Raw genomic sequence first — 17,170 nt, forward strand, 5'->3', positions numbered from 1 at the left:
AGTCTTCTCTATACACTCATACAAATACATCACAATTCCACAATTAGGTTACAAACAGCGCAGCACGTCCCCTCCAGCTCCTGCTGCCCCTGCCCGCGCACTGGGAGCACTGCACTGCAGCTACCCTGCCGCGGCTCAGTGCAACCACAACACATTCATTTATCACAGAAGAAGTGGCACCTGAAACATCACACAAATGCACTCACCCCAGGCCCTGCATCAACCCTGCCAAGGCACAAAAGTCTGCAATGTCCAACAAACCGTGCTCAGGGTTTATTTTTGTGACTGCGCCTTGTTCATTGATGTTACTCCGACTGACTCCAGAACTGTCAAATCCATCATTACCCCTGTACCCAGTTCCCAGGCCTTGCTCATCTAGATCCAGCAAATCTGATGTTGTCTTCCACCACCCACCTCCCAAAGGCAGGGAATCAACATTTTAACGCTACAGGGCTCACAGGCTCATGCCTCCAAGTCCATATCCAGTTTCTAGAGTGCTCCCAAGCTTTCCCCTTTCACCACGTGGAAAACAAGAGCTGCAGCTTCCACGCTGCATTTCAAAGTTGCTGCCTGTCAACATCTGTGTAAATGCACCATTTTTGCACATACATGTAAGTTCACCTTCAAACACGAGCAGTAACATAAAAATCATCACTGAAAACTGCTGACAAACATGAAAAATCACCCTGAAATCAGGACTGTAAAGCGTTCCTTGTGGAGTGACCGTTTCCTACAGCAACTTCAGCATACTGCAAGCTCACAGTACAGGCATATTCCAAAAAGGTGTGTTTTTCTCATAGAGATCATAGATGTCCTGCAGAGCCCTGGTTTTCCTTCCATAACGATCAAGTTTTACATCAAGCTTACGCAAGATGCTGTCAAATGAAGGCTTATTTCTTACACACTACACTCTGCACTGTAAAAAAGAGCTAGTGAAGGAGAGGACTTGGCAGGTGGTTGGAGGAAAGGAACCTGTTTCATGGTGACCTTCCAAATGACTGCAGAAGCCAAAAGCATGTTCTTCAACAGGTTCTCCCATGTTGGGTTTCCAAAAAATGGAGATTCCCAAAAGTCACCTTCTAGGAGCTTTAGTACTGCAGTCTATTGAGTGAGTCGATGTAATGGAAAGTGGCTCCCAATGCCCAGCTTGTTTCAACATCGTCAATTTTCCGGGCAAGCTGGAAAAAAAATAAGCAAGAAAGTTAAAACACAATTCTTTGGGAAAATCTGAAGCATGCAAGGTGAACACAGTGCTGAAGGTTATGACAACCAGATGGTGATACCATTGCGGGGAGAGTGCCGCTCCACCCACAACCACAGAGCACATGCTGTAGCAAGAAGGCAAATCAAGAACTGAGCTACCAGCATGATGACTCCTGCCTTGGCACCCTCCTGCCCACTTCTCCCAGCAATCCATTTTGTGCATCACCTTAAAGGTTTGGCTCTTCGGGAAGCCCAGCTCTTGCAGGAGGAAGGTGATGTACGTGAGGTCCATGCAGAGAAAAGGGCTGCTGCTTCCAGGGCTGATTTCCATGGTCTTACAAACTAAGGAGAAAAAACACGGTGTCTGAATGCACACTGCGGGCTCAGGTGTACCAACAGCCCAACTTTGAAAAATCTCAAAGGAATCCATAAAGCACCTCTTGTCAGTTGAGCTGTGCAGTGATGGAACCTGTCACAATGGGGTTGAAACGACATACACACATCAGCAGAAGCACATAAGCTTTGGAAGGAAGATCCAGGCATTCTGCCAATCCCCTAAGATAGCAGAATTTCTTGTATCTCTCCAGGAAAAGAGCCTCCAACTTCTTCTAATTCAAGGCTTCAAATATATAAGCAACCTCAGGTGTGTTACCTTCCTTGAGCACCAGCACTCAACAAATGTTGACAAAACCAAATTAAAAAAATCCAAAACAAAATAAAAGAAAAAGAAATGACAAAACCAAAATAAAACCTTTCTCAGGATGAATTACACAAATGGTATTCCAAAAGTCAGAACAGCACTTGTTCAGTCATACATAAAGTTTACCACAAAACCCCATGACAGTTTGATTAAAGCCTGAGTTTGTGGTATTAAGAAAAGAATGTTTACATTAGTAAATCTGTGTAGGCAGTTCTCTCTGCAGCTGATGAAGTGAAAAGCTATGAACCGGTTTTCCTCCTTTTCTGACCAACAATCAAGCAAATGAACAAAAAGAAAATTAAACCGGATTAGAACAGGTTATGCTAACAAGATGATTAAAGCCACAACTATCTTGAAAGCATGATTTCAGAACAATTGCTAATTGTCAAGTAATTATTTACTTGTAATTCTTGAAAGAGTTTTGAAATATATGTATTATAATATGTGTCATATCGGCTGCAAAAGCAAAAGTTAATATAAAAATGGTTGAGATTTTCAGAAAAAAGCAGAAGTGTTCGTGAGATGCTATGTAGAGGTACTCAATATTTCCTTAAAAACATGGGGCTTCTTAGAATGTCACACATTTGCCACCTGGGAATGAATTTACACACAATAACTAGTAAGTGTTTGATTACATTTTACTCACCATATTTAGCTGCAATTTCAAAGTCACTGACAGTTAAGCTTCCTCCTTTCTCTTTATCTAAAAGGAAAAAAACCCTGTTCTTTTACAGTCTTCATATAAAGGCAACTATAGATTCAAGTCATAAAAGTTGTTTCAAAATCAAATCTTGAGCCACTGAAACCAACGTCAAAATTCAGACTGGTTTTAAAGGTAAAAGAACCTTTAAAAGATTCTGACTACAGACTGAAAAGCCTTTGCTTATGAAGAACCTTTAGCCTCGTTTCCTAAAGAAACAAAGTTTACAGACTCTCACTTGATCCCCATGTCTATGCTGCCCTGAACACAGTTATTGGACAGGGCAGGGTGCTCTGCAACACATTAAATCTGAAATTATTTGTAAAAAGAAACTGGCCAAGGAGGGGGGTATGTTTGTCCAAACTAACTTGAGGTGTCATAATCTGCTTTCTACCACAGAACGTGACAGCCTTCTGTACACCAGCATACCACTGGAAAAGAGATGTGATGCATTTTCAATAAATGTGATGTGATGCATTTTCAATATCTGAAAATCTTCATTCCATCTAAAAAGGTCAGTGGAGCAAAACACACAGCTGAAATTTATTTTTACTGCTTTACTGACTGAGAATTTTGTTTACCATTATGAAGTTTTTTCTATTTTGGATTGTAATAAGACAACAAAACCTCTTCTGAAATGCAAACGGTTTGTTTAAAAACTATCGCCAAACATTGCAGATCCTATTTCACAGCCCCAGTCCCTTTCTACAGAAATTAATATCCAGTCAAAATCAATGCTGCACAGCAGTGTAACAATAGACTAAGTTCCATGACAGCTCAGCAAAGCATCATGATGTCTGCAAGTGTTACCATTTATTCCATAACTTGTCATTTAAAATGAAACAAAACCAGGAGCAGACATACCTATGAGACCAGCCTCTGCTGCACGGTCATAGTAGTAGGAGAAAGTGTAAAAATCCAAGTCCTTCACTTCCTCAGCTTTATGCACTTTTTTGTAGAGCATCTTTGCCACTTTATTAGAACAAGACTCATAGAGAGGCTCACCTAAAAGAAGGCAAAAAACCTTCCAGTATTTTTTTATATATATATATATATATACAGAGAGTTATATATACATAAAATTTACTTAGTATCTGCCAAGAAACAGGCTCCTTTTTGCAAAATAGCACTCCATAAGATCTTCTTGTGCTTATTATGCTTCTCCTTCCAGAGGCAAACACCTACCATCCTCAGGCTGGGACTAAGTATGTGATAGATAAGAGATGGACAACATCATTAGAGAAAGAAGGATTTTGAAAGACCTGTTCAAGGACTGCTGAAGTCCATCTGCATCACTACTAGCAGCTTTACTGACTGGGCAGACACCTCACGGCACAACAGGAAAGAGCTGCATGATCTCTTTAACAGCACGGCAAGAGGAGCCAGAGAGAAGAGTAAACAGAGTCTGGTGTCTTTGCAAGAGGCTGAAGAGTTTGATTTACTCTGCTAATCGCATCTGGCCTAGATAGGAAGAGTGATAAATCACTATACCTGCCTTCTGTCCTTTAATTTTGTACACTATCTCAGTATGTTGCCATTCAGATTTGAAGCCAGGTGGTAAACAAGGGCTGATCAACTCCTCCTCTTCTGCTGCAGAAGTAAAACAAAGCCACACTAAACAAAAAGACGAAGAGTTAAATTCAGAACCCTCACCCCCAGCAAGGCACCTCCACGGTCCAGTCACGGCTCAGATGTCCCACGCCCACCTCCCACCCAGGGCTGGCAAGAATCCAAGTCTCCTGGGATCTAGCAATGTCACCTCCTGTATTTGTCTCAAATGCTCCCAGCCATAGTGACAGCAGTCCACATGCCACTTGGGAACCTTGAGCCCCGAGGGAAGGGGTCATACAAATCCTCCCCCACCACCACCCTGTGCTCAGAGCCAAGACTTGAGGACTGCCCATAACTTACAGGGTTTTCCCTCCACTCCGCCCAAAATGGCAAGCCTTGCTGACATCAGCCCAAGTCCCAGGTAACTGCAAAGGGATAAAAGCCTCTGTGAACAAACATCATTCCTCTGATACTCCACTGACAACCTGGCTGGGACATGCCGGTCTCCTCCAAACAGTCATAGCAAAGTGGCTCGAGTGAGCAGCTCATGCACATAAGAGGAACAGTGTGACAACCTGCTCTCAGATTACTCTCACCCAGAATGATAATTGCTCTCTGAAAAGCTCAGGCAATAGCTGGCAGCTGTAATCTGGCTCTTGAAGAACTGGCAATTGTATCCCAAAGGCACCCCAGCCACTAGCATACAGAACTGACTCTTTCTGAGGCCAAACATACCCCACAGCAAACACAGGTGGGAAGACATTGCTTGTCTCTGCCCAAAATACAGGGAGCAAGGGAAGACAACAAGGAGGAAGGAATGACAGATACAAAGTGCTATGAACTGACTCCAATCCCCATTTTTCATTCTCCTGTGCCACTCAGTGGTGAAGAGGTAAAAGAGTTGGGAGTGAAGCTGAGCCTGGGAAGGAGGGAGAGGTGGAGGAAAATTGTTTTTGATTTTAATCTTATTTCTCATTATCTTACTGTTTAATTGGCAATAAATTAAATTAAATTCTCGAAGTCAAGTCTCTTTTGCCCACGACAGCAACCGGTAAGTGGCCTCCCTGTACGTATTTTCACCCATGAGTTTTTGGTCCTATTTTCTTCCCCTTGTCCTATTAACGGAATGGGAGCGATAGAGTGGCTTGGTGGGCACATGGTGGGCAGCCAAGGTTAATCTACCACAATCACATGGCTCAAGTGTCTCCACTTCTTCCCAGTACTCGCTGGCAAGGATCCCAGTTCAGAAAAACACCTAGGTCTCACTGGCTTCACAGAAAGCTTTGACTGGTACAGTGTGCTCTCCTTCCCACAACTAACCTGTATGAATACAGCTTGTAGGTGTGGTTAAACATGTGAAATGAAGTTGTGTGGCCAGCTGGTGATGTCTGGAGAGATCCCTGGAGGGACAAAAAGATGTCACTGACAGATTTCTGCCATCCAGCAGCAAACATCAACAAAGTAATCCTTCAAAAGTCAGGAAAAACGTGAAACGATCCTAGCATGATTTAGAGAGAAATTACAAATTTGCAAGTATTTCAAACTGACTGCTGATATGCAAGACAACCACAAAACCTGGAGCTAGTAGTGTCTTCACATGACCGTCTCTACACTGGTTACACCAAAATGCTGTGTAAAAGAATTACTTTCATTAAAAGGAATCCTTATTCCAGCTCTTAACTGCTTTTGTCAAGAGGTTACAGCAACTGCCTCTTCACGTGATCCCTACCACAGAAAACTGTGAGCAAACTAATACAAAAGCGAGGCATACATTAACCTCCTACTTGAGTGGAATTAATCTGTGAACTTGCACAAGCCGGAGGAAAAGCACTTTACTGTGCTTGCCAAGGAACAGAGTGAGGACCAGCCTGTAGTCTGAAGAAACGAAAGGATAATTATCTAACACACTTTGCAACATATTCCCCAAGTGCACTGGCACTAGCACGTTTGTGGGGAGCAAAGCTCAGGCCACAATGCTGTTCATGCTGCTCATATCTTAACACAATCTCTATGTCCAGAATTTCCACATCCCGGACCCTTCACATCCCTTGTCATTCTACTGTAACAAAGCACATCTTGATCATCCCAAGCTGGACACAGCATCCCATCCCTCTGCTTTTGTGCAGCTTTACTAAGAACGCTATCTCTGCTCAGGCCACGGCCTTACAATTCCACACCCACAGGGCTTCCAGCTCACAGAACACCTATAAAAATGCCACACCAGGAAGCTGAAATGACATCAGAGTATATTTTTTACTGCATAACAGCAGTTGCTCCTTAGAAAGCATTAATTTGCAGCTGAGTGAACCCAGGAAAATTAAAAACCAGGGTCGAGAAGACATCCTACTGCGTTCCTAAAACCCATTGTAGGCCAAATCTTGGACTTGAATTCATTAACAGCATTGCTTTTTGAGTTCTTAGTTGTAAGCTGCACAAACTGAGAGTCAAGGATTAGGACACTCAGGTGAACAAGGTATTTTCCACAAGATAAAGCAGCCCTGGCACTCAGCACATGCACCACCAACCCACGGAGCTGGACTACGAGGATGGACAAAGAGCTGTGACGCCTCTCTGACTATAAGAAGGCAGATGTGACCAAGTGACCTGAGGTTTTCTGTCACAAGTGCGCCTTCATGTCACACTGACAAACTCTTGCTCTGTTTCCAAGGGAAAGAAATCTGAGCAGTTACTGATTTCTGCACCAGCATTTCCCAACCGTGCGCATGCTCACGTTACCTCATTGCGCGGAAGGAAGGTGATCTGTGTTGATCCACCACCCAAATCCAGCATCCCTACACTTCTCTTCTGCGGATCATCTAGTCTACCTGAAATGTGTGGCAGAACAGAGAAATCCAAGGTGGGCACTGTGAGAAACTGGCTAGGAACAAAACCAAAAGTACAGTGGTAAAGAAAGAGAATAATCTAACTCCATCTGTCAGCTTCCAGACAGAACTAAATTATACTGTTACCTACTGGGCACTGATTTTGGCTTTATCAGACCTGAAAATCTTAAAAGTGACAGAGTTTCTCTTATTTCTCTGGTGGTTGTTCATGTCCTAATTACAGCAGCTTTGGTTACTGCATTCCTAAACATTTCTCAGTGGATGCAAGGACCTTTTACAAACCCTACTCTGGTAACCACTTTGTAACACAGAGGAATGTGGTTTTCTTGGCCACCTCTCCCTGATCCCTTAGCAGCATTTTGCAGTTTCCTATGGCCAAAGGGATGACATACTGAAAAGAGCTGTCCTAACAGACTCAGCTCTCTTGGAATTCTTCCTGCTGCCAGCCAAAACCTCTCCTCTCACCTAAATCTAGTTCTTCTCAGTTAGATCCCTCAAATGCACCTTCTCGACAAGGACAGTTTGTGCCAAGTACCTCAGTATACCTCATGATAGCTGATGTTTGAAGATCACTAATCTTCCTGATATTTCCTGTGGGCATAAAAAGCTTCAGAGCACACTGCTCCACACACTGTGTGTGCTGAACAGAGCACTTGGATGGCAGACTGCATTACACATTGTCAGAGAGGTCTTCAGCTGAGTTTTTTCTCTACTCTTCAGCTGCCCTTTTCTCACTCAGCAGCGTAAACACTTGTGGCATTTCTACATTATAAATCTGTAAGGAAGTAGCATAGCATTTTCTTTTACTCCATGCAGCTGCCAAGCACATCTAGAGCATTCACCTAAAATATTTAGCCAGAGTCACAGCAGGCTCAAAAAGGAATAAAATGCTCTGGTACCCTACAGGGAGTTGAAAGAAAAGCTACATTAAACATCTACAGAAAAAGATTAAACTCCTCACTCTGTCAAGTAAAAGGCCAAAATCCTAATGACTTAAATAGGCCAGGCCAAAATAACTGCTGACTTATTCACAGAATCTTCTTTCCCCCATTCCACCCCAATGAATGAGCAAATCCCACAGAGGGGCAGAAAACAGCATGAATTTCACAGCATTCATCGTATCTTTATGCACATGCTCACGTACACATACCTGTTAAAAAGTTTATTGTGATCCAGGCTGAAATACCTAATGAGGAAAAGGTTCAGAAGATGCACTGTTAAATCATACCATTTCATTTATTTCATTTTATCTCACAGCAGTAACAAGTACATTACATTTCCAGAACTGTCAGTGGCTGCCCAATACCAAGGTAAGACGCCTTGAACAAAGAGAATTACCTTCTCTATCAGAGCTCTTGTGATATTTGTGAGAGAAGGCCCATGTATGAAATGCCTGGAGAACTCTGTATTTCACAGGTCAAAAAGTTAGGCAATGAGCTACAAAGGCTTCAGTTCCCAGTTAAAAGACAGTAAGACGACTGAGACTCACATTGTTTATCTTCTAGAAGAACACTTGTAGTTTTTTCTACTTGTAGGATTTTGTTTGATATCATGCACTCAACTTTCCTTTTGAATACTAAGAATTTTTATCTTTCAGTGGTCTAATTTTTCCGGTTTTCCTATAAGCAATTTTACGAGCTATGCCATTTCTGTCCTCTTTTTTTTTATAAACTGTTTCTCCATAAATTAGGTGAATTAGTGGGCCTTATGTTAACAAATTCATATATTTGTTCATGTGGTTAAAACTCAAAGCATTCTAGGGAGAATGGCCCATTTCAACCCTTGGCTGAACCAAGGCTGTCACTATTACTAATGATTTTAAGACAAAACAAGAAGAATTACAATGTCTTTCTTACCATTATGTAGCAAAAAAAGAAATTCATAAACAGCTTCACCTATTTTAAAGTTTGGTTTCTAAGCAGATTTAAAACACATTTCAGCACTCAGTTACATAGAATTTAGATGTTCTGTCCTCAGCACTTTTTGATGAACATCAACTTACTTCAGCAAATATTTTTTTCTCTATATAATATTTTTTTCAGATCGAACTCACAATCCCCCTCATTAGATCAGCTTTAATTAACATTATGACCAAATACTCCCAGAAAGCTCCGCTAAGCATTGTCACAAGCAGAGTGCACAAACCTAGTTGTTGAAGACCATCTCAACAAGCAGATATTCAGAAACTTTTCTGGAAGTGCTGACTGCACAGTGGTTTCCTGGTGATCCTACAGGAACTGCCCAACACTCAGAGCTTTCAAGATCAGGATAGAGCTCAGGACTTCAAATGGGAAAATGTAGCACAAGACCTCTTTGGCAGGCACTGCCTGTGGCAGCATAAAAACTCTGTCAAGCCCACTGCTTCTGGGTTCCCACTACAGTGAGTAGAGGACTTGTCACAGTGCAGCAGGAACCTCCAGGATTGCAGGAGGAGTCTCCACAAGATAGCCTACCTTCATCAGTTCCATTCATTATTGACACACAGTCGTCCCTCACAAAGAAGGGGGAGGCCTGAAATATCTCCTTCACCTGCAGTTCAAATAAAAGCTACAGTCACAGAAATATTTTTTCAGCTGGAAATCAAGTTTTCTAAAACTCCAGTTCTACACTACAGGCAGCAGAGACTTTGGTTTCAACCACCCCCCACTTCTTCCTTCCAATTATTGCTTAGAGAAAGAGTACACTCAGTGCATACTTAATAAACTTTTCCTGCAGCTCAAAGGTCTAGAACATGTTTTATTTTTGTAATATTTTAAAATATTAAATGCATTTTACATGCCTATAAATACAATTTACATTATTTTCAATCAATATAAAGGAGTGACCTCGCAGCAGCAGCAGGATGACAATGTGGCCAACCAAACAGCAGAGAGCTTTTCTCAAAATAATAGTACCATCCTGGTCAAGCCCACCACCAAACACGATCAGTAAGAACAGGCCTGTAGTTACTGTTAGTAGGATCTCACTGCCTTTGTTATGTTATCTGTCATCTCCCAGTTTACTTGGAGCTGCCATCATTCCTCTTGCTTGCATTCACACAGCTTTTCCCCCAAGTGCATTTGAGATCAGGTGGCTTTTACTGTTTTTCGGGCTAAACAATTGGAATTGATTAATATACACAAAAAATACGCACATTACACAGAAAGGATCACAGTTTGCTATAAAATTTCTGGCAAGCAAATGGAAAGACAAGAAATAGTACCTTGTCCAGCAACTTTTGAGCTTTCTCTCCTGGCAGCAACCGTAGGCCAGCTGTGGCTTTCAGGACCAGAGGAGTAAACTTCCATAGCTCCATAGGAACTTCCTTCTTTGCCAGCTCCAGGAGCTCTTCTATTCCCTGGGCACTCTGTGAGCAGAGAAAGAACAAGAAAAGGCGTCTTAAAAACTCTTTTGAAAGGGAAAAAGGGTGATCAGAGGCTCAGTTCACTGTAAATGTCAAACAGAGACAAATTAAAAGCACAAGGGGCCAGGAGAAGGTGTAGGACTCACTATCTCCTACAGCATAAGTCCCAGTGGATATAACAGATTATCGAGCTACAGGTCAAAACCTGAAAGAGTCTCTTTTTCAAACAGTGACATAGAACTTTCTGCCACTCAATGTTTTAGCTACAAAGGGCTCAAAAGGCAGTATGACAAATTTTTGGAAAACAAAGGCTTTTGGAGCCAATAAAACACTATGAGCTGGGTGTAAATCTGGCTCAGGGAGTGCCTAAATTCCTGTGATCTTGAAGGTAAGGGAGACAAAGAGAAGTCACTTAAATTACCTTTTCGACATCATCAGCATATGCAGATAGACCTGGTTTCAGTGCTTTAAACGTCTCATGGGTTAATTTGGGAGTTTCTGTTCAAAAGCAGTATTCCAAAATAAGTAACAGTACAAATAATTTTGCATACACACACAAAAAAAATCATTTAACAAATTACATTACTACGTGCTAATAGAAGTCGGTTGAAGCCTCTGTCTAATGAACTTTCAATAGCCACCTGACCTTTAAATACAGCCCTTGCTATGGAATTAGATTATGAGAAAACCATTTTTAAAGTCATGACTGGTTTTCAGGTGCTGGTGTCCGCGATGCTCATGTTCTTCACACGTATCAGACAACGGGTGCAACTTGTCTTTGAGGCCTCACACCTGCCATGTGCAGCTTTTCAAACTGCACCTGTAACAAGGACTCCAAATTTCAGCATGCTCTGTTCTGACTAAACGTGGTTCCAGCAAACCCTAGTGGAAGCTTTTCCACTATTTTCAGTAACAGCAGAGGGAGCCAGATTTAAACAGGTTGCAAACCTGCAGCACTATATTCACCTGCAATCCAGACAACACCAGCCCAACACATCGTCCTCCTGTACCCAACTACACTCTATAAAGTTTGCTGCAATATATTCTGAAACATAGAAGAAAAGCAGGCAAGGAAGCAGTGAAGACTTGGGAATACATTAAAAGAAGGAAATCACTGGACTATTGTTTAACACCTTTGTTAGCTAAGCCTTACAACAGCCCACTGTGCAAACCTACTGTGCTCCCCAGAGGTCAACCACACCATACACGCTGCTAACCCTGAAAATCTTCAGGTCACCTACTAACAGCATCCACACAAGTTCTCTAATCTTTAAGACTTTTATAAATAGCAGCTGACAACAGGTAAACAAATGAAGCCTAGTGCTCCAGAGGAAAACTGGGGATTTTTTGTACACTTCTGTCTCGTTTCTCAGTAGTTTCTGTCCAGATGCAATACACAATTTTAATCAAACAATTTGCAATTTTTGTTTTGTTTTACAGTTTAAATCCAACACTGAAGCCAAGGATGCACTAAATCAGACACTGCAGAGAGAAGTAGCTGACTACCAGGAACTGGAGACAGCCAACAACCTCATGGTGAAAATTTGGGGAAATAAGGCAGTTTGAATTTATAATCTTCTCTTTCACCACTGTGATGAAAAACTGCCCTTCTTCAAGCCATGACTCTAAAAGTACAGCTGCTATTTAGTTCACATTCTGACATTACAGCATTTTCTTCTTGTTGAATGTTTCATAATTTCATCCAAATATATGTGCCTGAATCACAATATACTTCCCATTGACTCTCTAGAAAGAGCTGAAGCATGTTTGTTCAAGTAATTCCTAGAAAAGAATCATCAATAATGTGCTCCATAACATTATGGAAGATTTAATCCATCATGCAATGAGCAGGACATACCTCTTGGCTGCTGTGTAAATTTAAATATATGGATGCGAGTTCCTGTGCTTCCTGCGTCAAACATAATTCCATAAAAGACTGAGAGATCTGCGGTCACTGCCCGGTGGTTCAGTTTATCTCCCCTGCTTTCAGCAATCCCTTCTGTTGCTCCCAGGAGTGGTTTGGAATCCAAGCGCCATTTTATGTATGCAACATAAATAGCTATGCATGCCAAAATCCCAAAAGCAAAGAACCGCTTTGACATCTTCATGGCTTCCATCTATCAGGTGTTTTGTGTCTTCCCTTTATCACACAGAACAGGTGGTTCCCACATCATTCTACATCCAACAGAAGAGAGAAAAAGTCTGTTTTATTCTCTAAACCTGAGGAATGGATCTAAGAGTGTGATGCCTACAACACTGAACGCTCCCAGATGATCCAAAGGAACACATCCTCCTTCAGCATGTCATTGAGATCTACAGCTAACTTCGAGGCACGGAGCAGCATAAACCTTCTTTTCCCCCATTGCCACAAAGGCCTTAGAGGCACAGAGTAAGGAGAGTTCAGAGAAGCTAAATACAGTAAGTGATGTAGGAAGGGACCTCAAGAGGTCTCCAATCCAATCTCCTGCTCACAGCATGGGCAGCTATGGGGCCCCTCCATGTTATCCAACTCATCTTGAAGAAGTCCGAGGACAAAGATCCCTCAGCTTCTCTGGCACTTATCTTTGTAAGTTCCTGGATGGTGAAAGAGTCCCAGAAGATTGGACAAGGACAATTTTTTAAAATGCAAGAGGAAATTTGAGTTCCCTCTCCCCCCATCTCCAATACCAGGAAAGAAAACACAGCAAAGCACAATGCAAAAAATCTAAAAGCACTCACATGACACCATCCAGATGATTAAAAAACAGTCAGTGATGATTTATGGGAAGCAAAATTACATATTATTTTTCCTTTTTTTTTAAAGAGTAATGAAGAGACAACAAACCAATCGACCAAGCTGAGTTAAACAAGGTTTTGACACACATGTCATCTGTCGGTGATACGAATTCAGGAGGCCTACAGAAGGTGTGAAGGGGAGGAATTTAAAATCAAGGTGATTACAAGCATACTGCCAAAAGCAGGTAAGACAAAACTTCATAAAAATGGAGAAAATCTGAACCACAGGCACAAACACACGTGAAGAATAGATCAGGGTAAGGGAAAGGCTGTCATGACACTGAAATCAGGAAGACGGCATTGCAAAAAAAAAAAAAAAAAAAAAAAATCTTTCTGGGTTCTACCAGCAGGCAGGGACATGCAGGTGGCAATCGCTGCAGGTCTACGGGATGATCGCTCCAACCCTTCTGGTGCCAGAGAGGCCTCAACCGCAGCTAGACGAGAGCTAAACGCCACAGGAAGGAGCAAAAGCCGCAGGGGTCCCGTGTCTTGGAAGAGATACGAGCCCCACCGCAGGAAGGGGAGACTGCAGCGACGAGGGGGAGGCCTGGAGGCGCCGGGATCCGGGCACGGCCCGCGGGAGACCCCCGCTCACACGGACGGCCCGCCGCCCTCCCTCCTTCCCTCCGTCCGTCCCTCCCTCCCTCACTCACCCCCCGCTCAGGCCGCCCCCGCCATGGCGCCGCCGCTGCCCGGCCTCCGGGCCGCCCCGCTCCCAGCGCGCAGGCGCGGGGTGGGCCCCGCTCCGTGAGGGGAGGCCGGTTCGGCAGCGAGGAGACCCCCGGGGCTTGGGCGTTCCCTGATAAATGTGCTTAAAGGAGGAGCGGAACGGGAGCAGTGTTGGAAAAATGTGGAACGTGTCAAAAATTACCTTAAGCCGGGGTGTTATTTGATGTTTGATCTTTGTGTGTTTTCAAGCCTCGTTAGCAAGAAAGGAGACTTAATCAGTGTAACAGACAGCAATTAACAAGCTCTTAAGGATGATGCGCATCCAGACGCGAGCTCTAAAGCATGATGCAAATCAAGAAACTGCTGTATATATGCTGTAGTTAGCATCCCTCAGTCAAGGACACCCTGGAGCTAATAAACTAAGGGCAAAGTGAATGAAGATGTTGATGTATATATTGTCAACTCGGCAAAAGACTCTGGGTCCACGTATCCTGTAGCTCAACTATCTTCATTATAGTACTAAAAATCATGCCTACAGGTGAAAAAGGTCCTGCCCTGGCAAAGACCCTTCCCCTGAGTATGTGTAGAAGTTAGGTGGGATTACATATATTGTATGATAATTACTAATCCTAATAGAGGAGCTGTACTTGGGAGGCTGCTCACACTGAATTTCTGTGAATAAAGAATGGCATGTAAACTGTGGAAGGGTGTCCTTGATTTGTGGAATACCACCGAGCATCCCAACGTGCACAACTATGACATAAATAACCAGTGTCTCTCTCGAGTGTCTCATCATTGCCTTGTTGCACACTGGGTAAGGAATCCATTTTTTGTGGACAAGAGGAGCAGTCCCCAGGCTGAGGGGAGGTGGGGCAGAGCAGGACCTGTGTGAGCAGCGGGAGAGTCCCCATGGTCCAGGGATAATGCCACCAGGAGATGGCTGGCACGGCTGCCAGGCATCCTCTGTGCCCTGGTGAAAGCCTGCCAGGAGCTCTTGGCCTGCAAGTTTGGGCCAGCTCTGATGTGGGAAATGTGGGTAGATGTGAGCAAAGGAGGCCCTCAGGTAGCTGCTCCATGCCTTTCCCCATACATCATGTTCCTTTAATGGTTTTCCTGCTTGAGTAGCTTCCTTAATGGCTCTTTTGCCGTCTAAATCATTTTGTCTTCCACCAGTTCAACTTATCCCTGCAGCAGCAGCTTTCTGCTCCAGCCCATCTGGAAGAGTGTGTAGAGGCAGTTTGTGAGTGAGACCCTACAACTACATGAAAGGAGATTGTGGTGAGGTGTGGTTCAGCCTCTTATCCCAGGCAACAGGTGATAGGACAAGGGGAAATGGCCTCAAGTTGTACTAGGTGAGGTTCAGCTTGGATTAGGAAAAGTATCTTCACTGAAGGAGTGATAACGCATTGGAAAAGGTCTCTTCAAGGCAAAAGATTTAGGTGATCAGTATTGTTTTCCTTAGCAATGTAATGTTTTTCAATACTAAATTAAAGATGCTTCTGTCACCAGTTGCTAAGTCAGCAAAACAAGGTGGTCTTTGCCCTTTTCACTAGGGAAGACAGGTGATGTCAGGAAGTGAGGCCCTTGTGGAAAAGCAGGTCAGGCCAGCAGAGAGCAGTATTTTGCCAGGAACACCATTTCCCCAGGGACAGGACAAAATAGTACAGTATTTATTTCTCTTAGTTGAAATATCTTGCATATATGTTCATAAACATATGCCTTGGTGCTCCCAGCCCTGGCCTGTCTGGGGACTGGTTCTTCCAGGCAGCAGTGCAGGTCTGTGAAATTCAAAGGGGTGAGGAATCTGTTCCCAGCTTGTGGCTGGTGCCACTGAAGCTGGCACACGGGTGCTCACACACCAGCCTTCCAACTGCTGTTGCTCTGCATCTCGGTTCCCAGCTGTGTCCTGGGTCCTAGACGCTCCCCAGCCACTTAACTAGTAATGCTGTTAATAATATCACATGTTTAAGGTACGAAGAATACCTCAGGTAACTCCCTGAGATGTTTCACTGGACGATTTTGGAGTTCCTTTGCTAACAGCAGAATAGGAAGCCAGTAGTCCTGTCCAACAGCAAACTGAGTTGGGATTGCCCGAAGAAGAAAAATATTTGGAAATACTAAGGAAAAGTAACAGCAACTAAACCTATAGCTTAGATTTCCATCCAAGATCCATTTGCTCCCTTCATGTCAAAGACCAAATTATATTTGTGCTGACCTTTAGTAGAAAAGTGTGATGGTCATTGGACCCTGAACATTAACTTTGTTTCCTTGTTGCAAATCACGCCCCTGTAGTGTTTGCTGTGGTGATCTATCACCAGATCCTCCCTATATCCCTCAGCAGGATAGGTATGTCTTCCAGTCCTGTCACTTTTCTGAAACCCCACATGGCACCTGCTGCTCTCTGATGCCCTCCACTTTGGTTCTTGGTCATTCCTTCCCAAAATTTCTAGCAAGGCACGACTTGGCATGTACTGTGGCTTCTCTGGAGCTGCATCTGTGCCTAGGGCCACAGTCAAGCATACTAGAGAGATACTGAGCTGCCATTTCCTTTCCTATGGAGGACGCATAAATAAAATATTTCTCCGTCTCCCCTCACCAGTTTTTGACAAACTCATAGAAATTAAACACCTTTGAGACATTTATGTTTCTGGCGATTTTGGTCAGTAGTAACAGGTTCAATAACTTTGGAGGGGCAGTTCTGTCCTTGTATCATCATAGAGGATGTCTCCCAGAGGATGTCACTGGTGGTTTTGTTAGTGGCTGTAGTAGGACAAACCAGAAAAACTGAGCAGGTCTGTGCTGGTTCCTCACTGCTGCTCACAAGCCTTGTGCAGAAATGAACTGTAACTTTGGAAATGCTGCCTCAACGTGGTCTTTTTGGTGCCCTACAGGCTGAACTTCTTCACAAATTTATCATGACCTACATAATTGACCTATATTATGTGTCTGTTTGTTAAATAGATTGCACTAATTAGAAGCATGAATGGGGATGGCTTAGCAGTTATTTATCTATACTGAGGTGTGTGCCTGTTGTCTGAAATGATGTATGGGAGGATCATTGCCCGACTGTCCCCCTCTGCCTTCTCCATATTTGGCATGTACCATGGATTATTGGAATAAAACATGAATTGATTCTGCTTTCAGGAAAAAAAGTAAAATTGGTTTTATTACTCTTCTTCAAGGGGATGTATCCTCCAGCATGTCTGTATGCAAGAAAATTAAGAATGAGGGAGAAAACACAGCAAAATTTGCAAGCCCTTGGTTTGTAGGGCAGCGAGTAGGGGCTGAGTGTGCTTTGCACTTTAATCACGTTATTGAGACCTTTCTGGCTGGCAAACAGCATCAGTACACCTTGCTGATGTTTGAGCATTCTATAATGAAAGGTT

At 43.2% G+C, this 17,170-nt stretch overlaps 1 protein-coding gene across 3 annotated transcripts; it reads right to left on the minus strand.

Moving 5' to 3' along the window:
• Window positions 1-251: 251 nt before the first annotated feature.
• Window positions 252-13,824, minus strand: ENTPD6 (ectonucleoside triphosphate diphosphohydrolase 6). 3 transcript variants are annotated; one of them, XM_050315227.1, is made up of 14 exons: window positions 13,769-13,824; window positions 12,199-12,515; window positions 10,762-10,838; window positions 10,200-10,343; window positions 9,451-9,526; window positions 8,148-8,183; window positions 6,891-6,979; window positions 5,475-5,554; window positions 4,515-4,579; window positions 4,095-4,217; window positions 3,468-3,608; window positions 2,550-2,606; window positions 1,430-1,545; window positions 252-1,178 (listed from the first exon to the last, which is right to left on the minus strand). In XM_050315227.1, exons 2-14 carry the CDS (start codon window positions 12,455-12,457, stop codon window positions 1,089-1,091), a joined length of 1,353 nt encoding a protein of 450 aa, XP_050171184.1. In that variant the 5' UTR covers window positions 12,458-12,515; window positions 13,769-13,824; the 3' UTR covers window positions 252-1,088. The 3 variants fall into 3 exon arrangements, with proteins under 3 accessions (XP_050171184.1, XP_050171183.1, XP_050171185.1); XM_050315226.1 differs by lacking the exon at window positions 13,769-13,824 and adding an exon at window positions 13,460-13,605; XM_050315228.1 differs by lacking the exon at window positions 13,769-13,824 and adding an exon at window positions 13,460-13,604 and having other exon boundaries at window positions 4,095-4,193.
• Window positions 13,825-17,170: the final 3,346 nt, after the last annotated feature.

Source organism: Myiozetetes cayanensis, unplaced genomic scaffold, assembly GCF_022539395.1.
Source record: "Myiozetetes cayanensis isolate MyiCay16 unplaced genomic scaffold, myiCay2020 scf2-11, whole genome shotgun sequence".
Classification (NCBI taxonomy): Eukaryota; Metazoa; Chordata; class Aves; order Passeriformes; family Tyrannidae; genus Myiozetetes; species Myiozetetes cayanensis.

Coding starts and splice junctions, on each gene's coding strand:
- ENTPD6 (XM_050315227.1), bottom strand. CDS start 12,457: ATGGAAGCCATGAAGATGTCAAAGCGGTTCTTTGCTTTTGGGATTTTG. Junction 4,218..4,514: donor CGGAGTGGAGGGAAAACCCT/GTAAGTTATGGG, acceptor CTTTTTGTTTAG/TGTGGCTTTGTTTTACTTCT. Junction 3,609..4,094: donor AATTAAAGGACAGAAGGCAG/GTATAGTGATTT, acceptor GCCTTCTTTTAG/GTGAGCCTCTCTATGAGTCT.